The sequence below is a fragment of the Populus euphratica genome, unplaced genomic scaffold, assembly GCF_000495115.2.
Source record: "Populus euphratica unplaced genomic scaffold, PopEup_1.0 scaffold1032.1, whole genome shotgun sequence".
Classification (NCBI taxonomy): domain Eukaryota; kingdom Viridiplantae; phylum Streptophyta; class Magnoliopsida; order Malpighiales; family Salicaceae; genus Populus; species Populus euphratica.
Window position 1 is genome coordinate 16,549 of NW_011500888.1, and position 16,183 is coordinate 32,731.

Sequence of the window (16,183 nt, forward strand, 5' to 3'; positions counted from 1 at the left end):
TTGTGGTTAGGATATTAAATGAAAATAAAGTTCTTCTAGTTATATCAAATATGTTTTGAGTTTCTTTCACTTCTTGGTCAATAAAGGTTTTTTTTTTAATAAAAAACAAGGGAGGGAATGTTACATGTACCAGTAAAAAAAGATCTTGAAAAAGAAATATATTTTTTTCTTCATGGTTTTATTTATTGTTTTTCCTATAAATATTTTTTGTAATCATATAATTAGTTAAATATATATTTTGAAAAGTTTTCCATTACAACACAAGCAGTTATTAATTTCAATTTCTAATACATTGTGTCAAAAAATAAAATTTATTATTTTCTTATTTTTATTGAAACTTGCATTTATGATTTTGATAAGTTGCTGTTTAAAAAACAATTATTTTGGTAAGTCAAATGAAAAAAAAAAAACCAAAATACGTTATTTAGATGGCAAGGTTTTAACTAAATAGAAACCAATCTTTATCCTTAATTTTTAATTCTAATTGCTTATAATTTTTTTCAGATTAAGAATCCATGAAAAAAAAAAAAAAATCTACCAGTAGTAGAAGAAGGAACTATATTAGTTTTTTATGTTAATAAAATTTAAATGATTACTTTTCTTATTAATCATTGTTTCAGCTTACCAGCTAGAATCTTAATCAGTGCCGTAAACCTTTTTTATATTTGTTGATTCATGTAATTCTTTTGCAATTAATTTTTTTTCATGGTGTAATGCGCGGTGTAATGCCTATATATATATATTTTACATTGACAAAACAAAAATTGAGTCTGACCCTAGTATAGCACACATTACTAGTGATATCTCAAATATGATGCGGATTATCAATGAATTGCTTGGTATGGCTGCGAAATTTACCACTCAATGTTTCCTCGGGGACACTATTAATTTAGCAATTGCCACCAAGTCACCTGCAGTATACAAAATAAACAGGAATTAATTCTTAACTCCCATCTACATTTGACGCAACATTTTCCAACCCACAATTATATAGTTTATAATGCTTCAAAAATCTTGAGGTCACTCAATCATGACCCTTTAACAATTCCATTCATCCTTGTATCACATGAAAACCAAAACTAGGTTCTGACAAGCCAAATACTCCTGTTACTCAACTCAAAATATTTTACCTAGTATGCTACAATCAACTACTGAATACTATAGAGCTGACAGAAGCTGGTTGGTCCCTTTAGGGTGACGCAGCCTGTTGGGATGTGCTGGACTTTAGTTCCTACCATGCAGGGATTTGCTCACTTGAGAGGCCAGGACTATGGCCTTGGCTTCAGCACTCATTGTCATCCACTCCCTGTCCGAGCGACGTTGATGCTGTCTTGCATTCTTAGCTCGCTTCGGTGCTAATCGTGTATCTCTTTCCACAAAGGCAAGTCTAAATTTTTCAGCCAAGGACAACTCCTCGGAGTTTGAAAGAATTGGAGAAACAGGTTTTAATGTAATCCCGCTTGCTGCCCAAGTGCTGGGATTAATCTCCTGAACAAACAGATCATCCAGAGCAGTATCTGGAAAAACTTCTGTGGGAATATCCTTTCCTCTAAAGCCAAAGGGTGACCGCTTTGGATTTACTGAAATACGTGGGCACTCAGTTGCCAAGATCTCCAGCGAATCTTTATCAATCTTTGGCTGCAAAAGATAGGGATGTGTGACAAGAGGAAAGAGTAAGAAAGGCAAATTGCTTCCATCTTTGACTTGTAATTGTGCATAAATTACAACTCCTTACCCACACAAGCCAATGCAAGGATTCAGCATTATGACTGATTTCAGCAGTGTCAAGTTCCTCCCATGAATCTCCTACCATATCATCCAGCTTAGGTTTCAACAGAGTCAAGCAGCAGCGTGCTGTGTAGTCACTCCTTGGGCATCCTCTGCAATATTAACTTTGTTTTAAATCTGAAATTCTACACCTGTTCAAATGTAGATGATTGCAAGAGATATCGTAGGAACCCTTGAAATTAGGAAATAACCATTTTTTTTTTTGTTGAGGAGAACCTTTATAAGATTTAATCTGATCTAGGTGCCACTTCCACTCACATATGCTGTAAATACTTGAGAATGATTTTTTTTTTTTAATATTGAACTGTATAAAATATATCAATGCCAATTGTATCGCTCATGTTTTCTTTATACTAACAGAAGGAAAAGAAAATAAAAGAATTCGATCAATTATTTTACATGATGAAAACCTGCTGTACCAAGAAATGAAAGAAGGCAGAAAAACATTAAAACATTGTTCTATAATTAACACTTCATAAATAGATTTGATGTTTATAGTGAATCTCTTAGTTAAAACAACAGCCCTATATATGTCTTGGTTAGGAAGTTTACCCGCATCTCAATGTTTGCAGGGACTTGCAGTGCTCCACAAGTACAGAAACACTAGAAGCGGTAATTTTGTTGCATCGACTGCACAAAATAGTGTCACATGATTGGTATTTCTACTAAAGTAACAGAAAACTGATAGCCCGCTGAATTGGAATTAGACAAATTACTGCTTAAAAGAAATAAATAAATTATAGCAAGGAGTGTTTTAATAAATATCATGGAGGTTTAATGATAGATGCAAAAGATGTGCTTGAAGAATAAATCCAGGAGACCTAGCATCATTTAAGATCCATCAATCTGTAACAATAGGCCAAAGAGAGAGTCTGTCCATAGTCCAAATGCCTATGTAGTTTCCTACACTTTCTTCTTCTTTTTTCCTTTTTTTAAGAACCATCTGATGGTGTAGCTTGTATTACCAATACAAGGGCACTTCTTTCCCCTTGTTAGTGACCTGTCTACACATTCATACTTGCACGTGATAACCTTTTTTTTATGGCCAATGTTAATGCTAGAAATATGACCCATAAATATCTAGTTTTGTAGCTTTCCTACAAAGAAAACCAATTCAATTGGTCAGTCTACCCCCACAAACTTTGATCCTCTTTCCTTTTCAAGCATTGCAACAGAAGATCCACTTATCTAACTTGTTCACCAGTAGAGTATGGTTAAAAAAGTCAACAAAAATTCCTCCTAATTGCTCAATAAGTTATCAAACAAGCTAAATGTTACATGGTATAGAAAAAAACATGAGATCACAAGTGTGCCTTTTGCAGTAAGAATCTAGAAACCAAGTTGACATAGTGGAAATACCTAAATATATTTAGAAAAGCTGCCCAGAGCAGCACTGTGAGCCACACTAAATGATCCATTATTTTTGGTTAGAGGGAATACTTTCCAGCTTCATTACTTATATCTGAACTTCCATACCTTATATCCACAGCTCGAAGAAATTTACAAGTTTTGGTCACTTCTATTAAACCAGAATCAGTAACTTCTGAGCCAGAAATGTCAAGTATCTCCCAGGAAGTATCAGCTAAAGGAATGATAACCTCATCACATAGCATTTTCCTTCTCCTGGCAATTGCTGCAATTGTCATCTGTGTTGCAATGATACGTCCATAGAGTGTTAGGATAAATGAGCACGAAGACCCACATGCCATTGCACAATCATTAAAGCAGATGATTGACACATGCTGGGGCGAGTGGAATGTAACCTCGATATGTTTTTTCGAATGCATCGATTCTTGGCATTGTATTAGTAAAGTTTCGATAAAATTAACGAACTAACTAGGGTAATTTTCATGGTTGCAAATCCTTCATCATACCAAATGTTCTAAGGCCTCTCAACCTGCTTGTTGAGGTTGAGAAGCAAAAACAAACAGTGCCTTAGAGTACAAGGGAAAAAGAATTCTCTAAGCTCCCAGTATAGACATTACATTCATATTTTCATGGAAAAATGACAGAGTTATCAGAACAAAGAGAGAGACAGAAAGGCCTCTAGTTTCTCTTCAATAGATAAGCCACTCTTTTACCTCAAAAAATCAAAATCACAAGGTAGTTTTTCCCTTCTCCTAGGAGAGTGCAGGGCCACACAAGATGTAATCAGGATTAGAAAGGGATGTGAGCGCGCCAAAATGAGAACAATTCAAAAGCTGTGCAAGCATCATTTTACGTTCTCATATTAGTGCGCATCAAATTCAATTGTCCTTTGTCTAGTTTAAACACTCTCACACACTACTAAATCTGGGCATTCTCCACTACGGATGCCAACATCCAAAATCATGACTGGAGATAATAATTTACGAATAAGAATTCCTAAGACCTGTTGAGTCATTTATTATTTGGCAAAAAAAAAGAAGAAGAGGGAAAAATCCTGCTCTTAATAGGCATTAAATCCTCAACAGTTGAAAATGGAATCCATCCCTAAACCACCACCTAGTAAGTTGATAAAATAAAAGGTTCTAACAAATGAAGCGACAGAGAGATGCTAGCAAAGAGACGGACAAGAAAGATGGAAAATTTGAGAATTTTTTGGGGGCGTAAGGAAATAAAGAGAGAGGCTTACCTTAATATGGGGAGGAAAGGCGATGGAAATGTCACTCAAGTGGGCAATAATATCTTGTAAATTCTTGCCAACAACTCCGAGGCACAAGCTCAATAAACTTGGAGGCTTCGACTTGCCAGGACGACGGCGACGACAGCTTAACAATCCTATCATCAACCCAATGACATACATGAAAGGAAAAACAAACCCAAGAAATTATTGTAAGAGAGAGATGCGAATTGTGGTTAAATTACCAGGGGATTGAAGGGCTGGGGAAAAGAGGGAAGATTTGGAAGGAGTAGATGTCATAATCTTGGAATTCAAATCGAGTTTCTTCAAAGAGGTTGTAATTTCTTTCCCCTCTTCCATCACGTCCCTTTCTTTGGTTCTTCCTCGACCGGCCTTCCACACACACACACAAAACAAGAGTAAAGAGAGAGGAAAGGGAAAAAAATAGAAAAAAGAAAAAAGAAAAATTCGGCCTTCCACACACACAAAACTAGAGTAAAGAGAGAGGAAAGGGAAAAAAGAAAAGAGAGTGGTACAGTTTCGTTGTTTGTCTGGTAATATATTTATTTAAAAAATTATTTTAGTGGTATAGTTTCGTTGTTTATTTGGTAATATATTTATTTAAAAAATTATTTTTAATATTAACATTTGAAAAAAAAAAAAAGAAGCGAAATCGCGTCCAATCCCAACGCAAAACAGGTAATAATAGTGAAATCGCGTCCAATCCCAACGCAAAACAGGTCCTAAAAAGCCCCAAATCACTGGCTGGGGTATTTTGGTAACTTCATAGAGGCAATAGGTCCTCAACAGCAACTTTTTGGTTACTTCCGATCCGTGGGTTTCAAATCCAAAGATTTGTTGAAGAAGAAGAAGAAGAAGAAGTGGGTGTGAAAGCGGCAATATTCTCAGCCATTCTCTTCTAATCGGCTGACTTGATAAACCACATCGAGAAGAACAAGAAAGACGTCGGCGTTTTAATAAATCAATGGTGAAGGGAGGAGGATTGCAAAACCCAGGATTAGCAGCGGATGTGAGCCAGGTGATTGATCAGTTGGAACGGCACTGCTTGGCGCCCGACGGATCTCTTGTCTCCAAATCCGCCTTCTCCGACCTCCAACTCGTCAGTGCTATTTACTATTACCACCACCACTACCATTTTTATTTCTGTGTTTAAGTGGTTAATAATGATCTGATAATTTTTTAGGCCAGAGAGGAGATGTCCAGGGAGAGATTGCGCTACTTAGAATCTCTGGTACTTCCTCCTCCTCCTCCTCCTCTACTATATATATAGGTAACCGAGTGTTTTCGAGTGTTATACATATAATATTTAAAAGAAAAATGATGATTATGCAGGCAATTTATTGTGAAGCAATTGCCATGGTGGAAGAGTATCAACAGCAGGGTGTTTCCATGGCTAATCTTGGAGGAATTCGAGATGTTCAAGGCTCGAACAGCTCTCCTCAGGTTTTTCAAAAAATAAAACTAATTTCCCCGATAATGACAAGTGATTTTCAGTTGAGAACCAAAAACACGTTGAAGTAGGAAAAACGCTGAAATAAATAATTTATCAAATTATTCTACTAAATGTTGCTCCATGGGTATTGGTTTCATTTTTTTTAAATAATTGCTTACCGGGATATCCAATATAGATCGAATTCCGGGATAATTTATTTTTCACTCCTTTTAATTTACTTGTAATTGAAGGTTTATTTGAGGATCAGGATTCAATAAAAGAACCGTCTTCTGCCTACTTTTCATTCTTAGGTTTATGAGACTCTAGAGCACCGCTTAGTCGTTGCAGAAGCAGCTCAGAAATTGAGGCTTCCTCTTATATCGAAGGATGGTGAGATCCATGAGGAGGAAATTGAAAAATGGACTGTAATGTCTCGAAGTTCCCTTGATAGTACAAGTACCAGTGTTACCATCAGCTCAACCTCTAACTCTATCAGTTATACAAACAGTTCTGCAAACAGCACTGCAAGTGCAGCAAACAATGCCGCTTTTCTTACTAATAATGACTCAACAGAACCTGGAGTTGGTGGCGTTCCTAATCGCTTTCTTGGCATAACACCTGCCTATTTGTGGCAAACTCATCTTCAACAAATGCCATTCATGATGGTATGTTCCCCCCATGGAATGCAATTATTATAATGCTTTAAGCATGTTCTCTTCACGCATTTCACACACACAAACACACTGACACAGATATATTATCTTTCTGTATTATATCTATTTGATATTGTGCCAGCTCTTGTAGGACATTGCTGAATATCAGATGTCTCTTTCATGTGAGGTTGAGGCTCGCTTGAAATCTAAATGCATTAAGTTAGCTGATGCTTTTGTTGATGATATCGGTAGGTTCTTGTAAATTGCTTCATCCTCCTCACATAGTTTCACGCTTCTCTTATCATCTACCATATACATGTTATTTACTAGTGTTTTTGCAATACAAAATCTATGACAAGTGGCTGTCTATCTACGATTCATTGCTTGGGGAGAGGTAGCCCTCTTGATAATGCATAACATGGAGTGTTGCCCTCTAATTCTAGCTTTTAACCATGATGATAATGCAAGTAGAATATAACGTGTTAGTTTGTATTGATGTATGAATTTGCACTGCATTTGGTCTGGGAGGTATGCGAGGGGGTAGCAATTTTGTCAAGAAAGCAATGAACTAGGTGCTGTTTTTGGCTCTTGCTCAAGTTTAACGTGGTGGTGCTTCAACAGAATATTTGTAATTTAGCAAAAGCAACCAAGACTAAATTCACTGCGTATTATCATCCAAGCAAGGCTTATATTCATAATAAAAGTTTCTCATCATCATTATATGTGTGTTTTGATTGGTATCCTATCGCACGCACCATTTTAATGGTAGTATCATATTGGTATCATATTAAGTAATAAAACCCAATGCTCTTGTTCAATAAGCAAATGTAGTATACATCTTCCATGTGCATTACAGTCATTTAATTTGACTTAATATTTTACTGATGCAGATTCAATGCCTGTTAATCAAAATTCAACTGCTCGCCTTCCAGAGAGGTTTGGATACTCATTGCTAGTTCTTGAATTTTTTTTCCTTCAATATGGAATGCAGAAAGTTATGTTATATTTTGATAATGCACCGTTATGTTATGGAGCAGTCCTGTACGTGGGACCATGAATCTTAATAAAATTGCAAATTATTGCACGTTGCCATCAACTTACTTTTCACATTATCAGGGTCAAGTTGATAATCGAGGAAATTGAAAAGGAAGAAGCAGCCCTGCGAGAGGATCTTTATTCTGCAGATAGAAAATTTGCTGAATATTACAATGTAAGTTGATATGCAATTTTCATGTTTTTTTTTTTAATATTTTTTTCTCTTACTTTTATTTTTAGTTTTGCTTACTAGCATAATAATTACATGATAATTTTGTCTTGGAAAGGTCTTAGAGCAGATACTTGGTGTGCTTATTAAGCTTGTCAAAGATTTGAAGCTGCAACATCAACATAAATATGTAAGTCTAATTTGAAAAATCAAGACTCTGTTTTGACTGTTGAATTTAAACAATGCTTCAATCAATTTATTTGCTTTTGCTTAAAGATGTATTTGGTCTCTATACTTACGAGCTAGGAACATATTGAACCTTGAACTTTCAAGATGCTCTACTACCGACTTCAATTTTTGGGTGGTTTTGGTTCCCCTGTTTGCTTCTATCAGCATCACAACATTTTAGTATTGCTTTTGGTGACCTTAATGATACGCGGACCTTTTAGTATTTATTATTGATGACCTGTAATCTTACATGGAAAAAATATCTTCTGTGGCCAAGCACCAATTTAATGGGCCCTAGGAGCTGCTACTCCAATGACGTAAGGTCAGCTATATTAAGTTCAATCCAAACTAGTTCAGGGTTGGCTGCATATGTTCATCTTTAATCAGTTTTGACATGGACAAATATTCCATAAGCTGGTAGAAATGCTGGATTATTCTTCAACATTTCAACATCATTTGTTTGGGTCCTCTTACCCTCCTTTTTCATAGTACTTTAATTTGATTGCTATCACTGATGCAGCTTTTCTGTCAGAATTGGATATTGCAGAACCATCTTGAATGGCTTTCCCATAACTTCTCATAAGTTAATCCCATATAGGCATTAGGCACCAGTACGACCCTTCCTTGAAAGAACCTATTTCTTATTGGCCCTTTCCTATGCTATACAACCATCTGAACATCCTCATTTAATGCACATGTTGCTATTTCACTTTCCAACACCGACTATCAAAGAGTGTAGCTGTCAAATTTATTTTGTAAATTTTACCTTTTGGTTGGATTATTTTACTCACATGACACTTTATTTCCACTTAGAGGATAATCGCTTTCTTTAATTCTGCAGGCACATCTTTCTCAATGTTCTCCTCTTTAGGGAAATCCATAGAAATGCTAGCATTTTAGTACCTTTACCCCATGTAGGTTAACAATTTGCTGCATATCTTTAGCACTGCTAAGGTTGTGAAACCAAGTGCTTGAAAAAAAAATGGTGATTTGAAAAAAAAAAAAAAATGTATCTCATTTTCATCATATAGAAAAGGAAAAATGTGTCTCATTTTCATCATATAGAAAAGGAAAAAAAAATAAAAAAATCACCTGCTTTTCTCTCACCTCTCTAGTCTAGAAAAACCAGAACTTATGTTTTTGCTTCCTTTTATTGGTAACAACACTGACAAAAGCAAAAAAGAAAAAAAAAAAGAAGGTTTTTGACTCCACTCTCTTTCCCCAAAGACTCACTTTTGAACTAGTTCAAGGCTCTGCCAGTCTTGCCTCAGACAAAAATTGTTTCCAGCTTGTATAGTGGCACATTGGAACCTGCAGTCACCAATGTATTCAATGGTGTATTAGTTATTACCATATCAACTGCTAAAATTAACCTCCGCTATTGTTTAGACTTGCAATTGAGGCTCATTTGTTGTTTCATGGTGCTTACATATGGCAAAAGGTGGTTGAATTACTGGGTTGTTATTACCATATTCAAGCAGGTCCTGGCTGGCTTGTTTTTTTCAACATGCTTGCTTTTAGGATTTCTTGAGTGGGTCTAATTCTGAAATCGGGCGATAGATTTAAATGTGTGATCATCCTTGAGTTCCTTACCATGGATGTTCCATTGGCTGGCATGACCAAGAGGATTATTATAGGAGTATTGATCAACATTTGTTTACTTGCAATTTGATCTGGGTTTCTCCATTTGGATTATGGTCATGAGATTGTGGTTCTGAGGTTATCTTCTGTTTGATTTGGTTTTATTTTCATAAGAAGAACATGGCCATGGAAATTGTGGGTGAGAGCACACATGCATGCCAACTGATTAAACCAAACATGTATTAAATCAATTATTTTCTCACTGTTTGGTTGCTGGATTCTTTCATTAAATGGCTGTATCCATGTTTCAGAATAACATGAAAAATTGTATCTGGTGTTCTAACTTGAATAAGAAGTCAGGCTTCTAATGAAAATCAATTATTTTTTCACTGCGATTTGTTTCTATTAGCCACTCCTTTTCTTTTTGCACCATGTCTATCACATGGGCTTTAATGTGGAGAAAATAAAAGCCACTTAAGCACCGTAAATTGTTTTTAAGTAGACTCTCTTATGTTTTTAAAAGTTTTAAGTAGACGCCCATATGTCTGCTAAGTGTATTACAGCTGGCCATGTATGATGCCACAGCAGCATAAGAACAATTTTCAGTAGGATTAATCCTGAATTTTTATATTAGATTTTCTTGCTGATGGACGCTAAATGAAGTCTTGGGGTAAGGGAAAAAAGGCTCCAAAAGCAGGTGGATGGGATAAGTTATCTAAAGTTCAGGGTCCAATTTGCTGCCAAAAACTATCATTGAATCAATTTGATTTCATTATAATTCATTCGTCTTCCTACATAGATGCACTTCTAAATCCATTTCCCAACTTTTTTATAGGATGAACTACAGAAGACTTGGTTGTGTAAAAGGTGTGAGACCATGAGTGCAAAACTAAGGTTTGTTATGCTATCTGCTGTTTTAATTGCCATCCCATGAGTGCAAGAGGAGGAAATTAACAGAAATGTACATGCCATACATAATACATACCAGAAATCAATGGCTATTTCTTGTTACCTTTTAGCTGTGATGCAATTCTGGGTGATGAAATGTTAACCTGTGAATTTTATAATTATCATCTCAGGGTTCTGGAGCATGTTCTCCTTCTTGAAACTTATACTCAGGAGTCAATACCAGCTCTTCATAAAATAAGGTACTTGACAATGACACTCTTTATTGTCTGTGTGTCTTGTGTTTTAGTACTCTTTACTAGTTCATTACTGTGTTTTGATCTATCTTATTTATATTTCAGGAAATATCTTGTCGAGGCCACAGAAGAAGCTTCTATTGCATACAATAAAGCGGTTTGTTTCGTTACATCTCTAACAAAGTTGACCACATATTATCTTGATCATTGCTTGCTCTAAGACTGTCAGACATGAAATTTGTACACTCCTTTTGTGTTTGTGCATGCTATGCAATCATCCTATGGAGATATCTAAATCACTTCTGTGACTTATAACTTAAGTTCATGTCCAACATGATTCTTATGATTACTTAAGAGATGCTGTGTAAGGATCTGCATTATCCTAATAGTGCATGAATTCAGAATGCCATTTCTGGCCAAATACTTGGAAATGTTTTGTTCTGTTTCTGTCACCATTGTTTTGTGGGTTATTCCCCCGTTTTATCCCGGTCTTCATTTTGAAGTTGTGGCCAACTTTCTTACCAGGTTACACGCCTGCGTGAATATCAAGGTGTTGATCCTCACTTTGACACAATCGCAAGACAGTACCATGATATTGTAAAGGTAACACCAGTTTGCATACTGCCTTTGTTGTCAAAAATACTTTCATGGATCTCATATCTGCCTTGTCTTGCAGAAATTGGAAAACATGCAATGGACAATCCATCAAGTTGAAATGGACCTGAAACGGTTACCAGATCATCCAAGAGCTTAAATTGGATTTATTTCTTGACTTTTTAGTACTTTTATAGGCCAAGGACTGAACCAGGTATCAATGTTTGATACCTAATCTTTTTTTCCTTTTCGTTTTTGTCAAATTTGTTTTCCCTGGTCAGTTGCATTACCAGGATGTAGATTAACTTGCTCAACAATTAGCTATAAAAAGATAATATTGGTTCACACTTTCTTGGATAGAGTTTTTGGTTTTTCCCCCCTGATAGTTTGTGTTTGGATGGAACATATTGCTTGGATATCCAGCTGGTTGGGATTCTCTATAGTTTGCTGCTTTGATTCGGTGGAGGCTTGTGGTTCGTGGGCTTTTTTTTCTTTTTTTTCGCACTTCTCATAGTTGGTCATTTATACTATTCATTGATTTTTGGGGTGTTTTAGGGGGAAAAAAAAGAGTGCATTGAGGTCTTTATAGAATTTTATAGATGTTTACACATAAAAAAAAAAAAGATTGAAAAAATAGTTTTTGATACAGGAATCATCTTGCTTGCTATTCCCGCTACCACAATGAATTTTGGGTTTGAGACGACGACGTGTTGTTTGCCACGTCAAAGAAAACAACGTGATCCAAAAGAAAAAGGTTTGTGTACAATAAAAAGTTGGCAAGCATCGATATGTTCAAGTGGGTAGGAAGGGAGCCATGTTGGCGCAGGTCCAGATCCTTCCTTTTAACACGAGAATAATTGTAATGCGTCTGCTTTCTTATGAGCTCTTCCTTTTCTGTGATGGTCTAGCAAGATCTTACCATTCTTGCGATGGTGATTAGGGCAGTCTTCCTTGTTCTAACTCTAAGAAGAAGAAGAAATTGAAACGGGTGAAGGGAGACAAGCACCTGCAGATAATTAAGAGAGGATTAGTAGGTACGTGTAAGGGAACAATACTCATGTGGACGGCTGCGAATGCTTGCTTCTTCATTAAAGGGGTGGCGCGTGGCAGAGACATCTCTTTAGAGTAAAAAAGGCATGGTAGCATATCAGTTCAAGAGCGTATCAGTTCAATATGGGTAAAAATTAACAAATGGAGACCGACACGACATTGGAGAAGAATTAGTCAAATAACGCAACAGCCCAGGATCCTTGCCAGCCAGTTACAATCTTGATTTCAAATTTAAACTCTAGGATAAATTGGGAGGATGGATTAGCAGAGGAGATAAGAAATTGCTTTGAAGCAAATCACATTTATCCAAGGAGGCTCTACTCTGGCTATCTCGAAGAAAACTAGTTTAGGATTATTTACTCGAGGGGGCTCTGCTCTGGATATCTCGAAGCCAACTGATCGGATCATCCCTTTTAAAACAGGGAAATCCCAGACAAGTTGACTTAAACCGGCTGAGGTTCATCTTGAGGAACCACCTCATGCCCCTGGTTACCGTTGACAGAACTTAGGGAGAGTTTGGTGGGGGATTCATGGGCCTTTTCCCTTGATCCTTAGATAACCAGTTCATCCTAGTTGTAATAATCCTCAACTACTAGACAATTTTCTCCAAAGTATTTTCTTGGTTCTGTTGATTTTGTTGCTATAAATCTTCTTCTTGTTTCATTTCTACTACTGTTTCTATTAGCTGTGAAACTCTCGTGTCTTCTGTCATTGTTTTGTCCTCAGAACTCCTGCTCTGATACTATAGGATTCTTTTATTTTCTTGGGGTATAAACTGAAGAAAAATAGTTAATATGCTGATGTGTTTTTATTGAATTGAAATTGGAACTGCAAAATGAGATGGGGAGTTCTGAATTGAAAAGAACAAAATTGAAAAGAGCAAATTAAATTAACAAATCCTAAACTAAAGGCTAACTAGTTATTCAACTTCCACAATATACCATCACAGCAAGCAATTTATAACCTGTTTTCACATAAAAAAAGGCCATGACATGATATCAAGTATAATTATTAAATTTGGACCGTTAACGAGTATAATTATCAAGCAATTTATAGTTAATATGGTAACCAGTTCTTCAACTTCCACAGTACACCACCACAGCAAGCAGTTTATAGCCTGTTTTCACATGATAAAAAAGGCCATGACATAATATCAAGTATAATTATTAAATTTGAACTGGTTAACAAGTTGATCTGGAACCTATTAGCTAGATTGGTCCAGGTATGTTAAAAAATAAGCTATGCAATGACCCGGTCAAACCCGGTCGACCCATGATCCAAGCAAGATCTTTTTTTTTTTTTCAAATGTGGTTTTTCTTATCGACCCATGATCCAGGCGAGATCTTTTTTTTTTCAAATGTGGTTTTTCTTCTATACTTTTTTTTTTATATTTTTTTAGTTGGTTATTAATAATTTTTAAAGTTTATTATATAAATATTAGAAAAATATAATATTTTTTCAATATGAGATTTGAAACTCTTTTATATATATACACTTTATGTTCATAAAAAAATATTTTTTTAATGTGAGATTTGAAATTTTTTAGTATATATACTCTATGTTTACAAGAAAAAAGTTATGTTTTTTTAATATGAGATATTTTTTTTTATTTAAATATTTCAACTTAAAAGGATAACATAATATCTTTTCAATGTAAGATTTAAAGTCCTTTAGTATATATACTCTATATTCACAAGAAAAAAAGTTATATTTTTTTAGTATGGAATTTGAAACCTATTAGTATATATATTCCCATATTCTCAAGAAAAAAATTATTTTTTCAATATGGGATTTAAAGCTATTTTGTATATATACTTCATGTAAAAAAGTTATATTTTTTCAATGTGAGATAAAAAACTTTTTGGTTTAAATACTTTAACATAAAATGATAACATAATATCTTTTCAATGTGGGATTTGAAGGCTTGTAGTATATATACTCTATATTCACAATAAAAAAATTATGTTTTTTCAATATGGGATAATTTTTTTTTGTTTTAAATACTTAAACTTAAAAGCATAACATAATATCTTTTCAATGTGAGATTTTTTTTTAAAATATTATTTTAAACTTCATTATTTATAACATGTATAGTCTATATTCACATGGATTTTTTTTTTTATTTCTTCATATGAAATATTAAAACTTTAAATATATTTTTTAAATTTTTTCGGACTAATCCAAGTTGACCCATGAAACCTGGGACCTGACCCTTTAGCCAGGTTAGCCCCTTGGCTAGGTGACACGACTAAAAGATTGATGTCTTCTCCCAAGTGTAGGAGTGTCGAAGTAATAAATAACCATTATGGGCTATGAAAGTGCCAAACATTTGTTGTACCAAGTGTTATGTAACATAAATCAAGATTAGTCATTTAACAAGCAAAGTATTAAAGAGTGAACAAGATAGCAAATATAAAACATGTTAGTATCAAACATTAAAGTCCATATTAAGTTTACATTATACTTATTCTTACACCATTAGTGTAACCTTTTCACCTTGACATAATTAACTTAGCTAGACATAATGAAAGAAAGCAAAATAGATAAACAAAATAAGAACATAAAAGTTAACTAAGTAAAGGAAAGGAAATGAAAGGCATAAACTTGATATTAATGAAAGTAAAGCATAAACATTACAAAAAATACAAAGAGAGAAAGGAAGAGCATGATCTTGATCTGGAAATCAAGATGCCTAAATGCATGGCAAATGCCTCCTTTTATAGGCCAAAAATGGGAACTATTGATTTGATGACTAATTGATAAGTGGGTGACCAACTTTTGACTTGGTGACAATCCTTATCTTCTCTTGTCTGCCCAAAACGTCATTGATAACGTCAAAATTGGAGCCAGTTGCAAACATGAAAGTTGTAGGCAATTGTCTCAGCTTTCTTGTGTAAAACATTCAGCTCATTTGGACTTCTAGAACTCTAGATATGGCCAAAATACCGAACAGTGCTCGGGCTGGAAGACAGATTCGGGCTTCTTTGTTGTTGCTACAATTTGGACTTGATAATGGCCTTTTTAGATCTTGGGCTCCATATGAAAGTTGTAGGCCTATGTCTTACCTTTCCATCCATATAAATTGGACCTAAATCTGAGATCTGTAGCTCCAGATATGGCCCAATTACCGAACAGTGTTCCGGTTTGGATTGCACTGACATCTCTTTTCTAAGTTTGGTCATCTCTTTATCCTTGCAATTTAAGTTCTTCAAGTCATCAATCAATCCTTTCATTTATGTGATAGGCCTGCATTAAAAATAGATATTTACCACAAATTATAGGTATCTTATCTTATTAGATACATTATTATAAAACATATTTTAGTTAAGGAGTTATTGATACTTCAAGTGCAAAATGATGATATAAAACCATGATAAAAATGCATTTTTAAGTACTAATCACGAGGTCAACCCCCGGGTCAGGTTTGATAATTATGATATCAAGAACTAACAAAAACAATCATTCTCACAAGTTAAGAGACTTTTATAAAAGCTCTCCAAATTTGTTTTAGAGCAACATCTTATAATGACCCTTATAAAAGCTCTCCAGATTTGTCTTAGAGCAACATCTTATAATGACCCAATGGAAGCCCTCATTAATATCAAACAGACTTCAACAATAAAAATCTATAAAACTCAAGAATTCTTTCAAATCGGGTTAGAGAATTGTTTGATTCTCATTGACTCAATTATTTTTTAGAAGGATTAAATGAGAAGATTAAGATCAAAGTATGAATATTGAATCCCCAGAACTTAATAACTGCTTACAGGTTGGCTAGAATACAGGAGGACAACTTTATAGTTATGAGAAGATCTTGGAAACCTAGCTTTACAAGTATTTAGGTTTAGGATATAACACAAGCCCAACCTAAGGTTGAAAACAAATAAA

The 16,183-nt window shown here is 34.9% G+C and overlaps 2 protein-coding genes across 3 annotated transcripts; one reads left to right on the forward strand and one right to left on the reverse strand.

The window, feature by feature from the left end:
- Positions 1 to 853: 853 nt before the first annotated feature.
- On the reverse strand, positions 854 to 4,846 carry LOC105116723 (RNI-like superfamily protein). Of its 2 annotated transcripts, XM_011014178.1 has the most exons (7): positions 4,636 to 4,846; positions 4,403 to 4,548; positions 3,265 to 3,434; positions 2,341 to 2,418; positions 1,736 to 1,880; positions 1,184 to 1,638; positions 854 to 1,111 (listed from the first exon to the last, which is right to left on the reverse strand). In XM_011014178.1, the coding sequence occupies exons 1-6, from the start codon at positions 4,748 to 4,750 to the stop codon at positions 1,225 to 1,227; spliced, it is 1,068 nt and encodes a 355-aa protein (XP_011012480.1). In that variant the 5' UTR covers positions 4,751 to 4,846; the 3' UTR covers positions 854 to 1,111; positions 1,184 to 1,224. The 2 variants fall into 2 exon arrangements, with proteins under 2 accessions (XP_011012480.1, XP_011012479.1); XM_011014177.1 differs by having other exon boundaries at positions 854 to 1,638.
- Positions 4,847 to 5,125: 279 nt separating this feature from the next.
- AUG4 (HAUS augmin-like complex subunit) lies at positions 5,126 to 11,604 on the forward strand. The gene is made up of 13 exons (XM_011014179.1): positions 5,126 to 5,510; positions 5,595 to 5,642; positions 5,744 to 5,854; positions 6,155 to 6,508; positions 6,648 to 6,744; positions 7,387 to 7,432; positions 7,613 to 7,706; positions 7,819 to 7,890; positions 10,345 to 10,403; positions 10,589 to 10,657; positions 10,757 to 10,808; positions 11,177 to 11,254; positions 11,328 to 11,604. Exons 1-13 carry the CDS (start codon positions 5,376 to 5,378, stop codon positions 11,403 to 11,405), a joined length of 1,293 nt encoding a protein of 430 aa, XP_011012481.1. The 5' UTR covers positions 5,126 to 5,375; the 3' UTR covers positions 11,406 to 11,604.
- Positions 11,605 to 16,183: the final 4,579 nt, after the last annotated feature.

Coding starts and splice junctions, on each gene's coding strand:
- LOC105116723 (XM_011014178.1), bottom strand. CDS start 4,750: ATGGAAGAGGGGAAAGAAATTACAACCTCTTTGAAGAAACTCGATTTG. Junction 4,549..4,635: donor CCCAGCCCTTCAATCCCCTG/GTAATTTAACCA, acceptor GGTTGATGATAG/GATTGTTAAGCTGTCGTCGC. Junction 1,639..1,735: donor CCTTGCATTGGCTTGTGTGG/GTAAGGAGTTGT, acceptor TATCTTTTGCAG/CCAAAGATTGATAAAGATTC.
- AUG4 (XM_011014179.1), top strand. CDS start 5,376: ATGGTGAAGGGAGGAGGATTGCAAAACCCAGGATTAGCAGCGGATGTG. Junction 6,509..6,647: donor AACAAATGCCATTCATGATG/GTATGTTCCCCC, acceptor CAGCTCTTGTAG/GACATTGCTGAATATCAGAT. Junction 7,433..7,612: donor ACTGCTCGCCTTCCAGAGAG/GTTTGGATACTC, acceptor TCACATTATCAG/GGTCAAGTTGATAATCGAGG.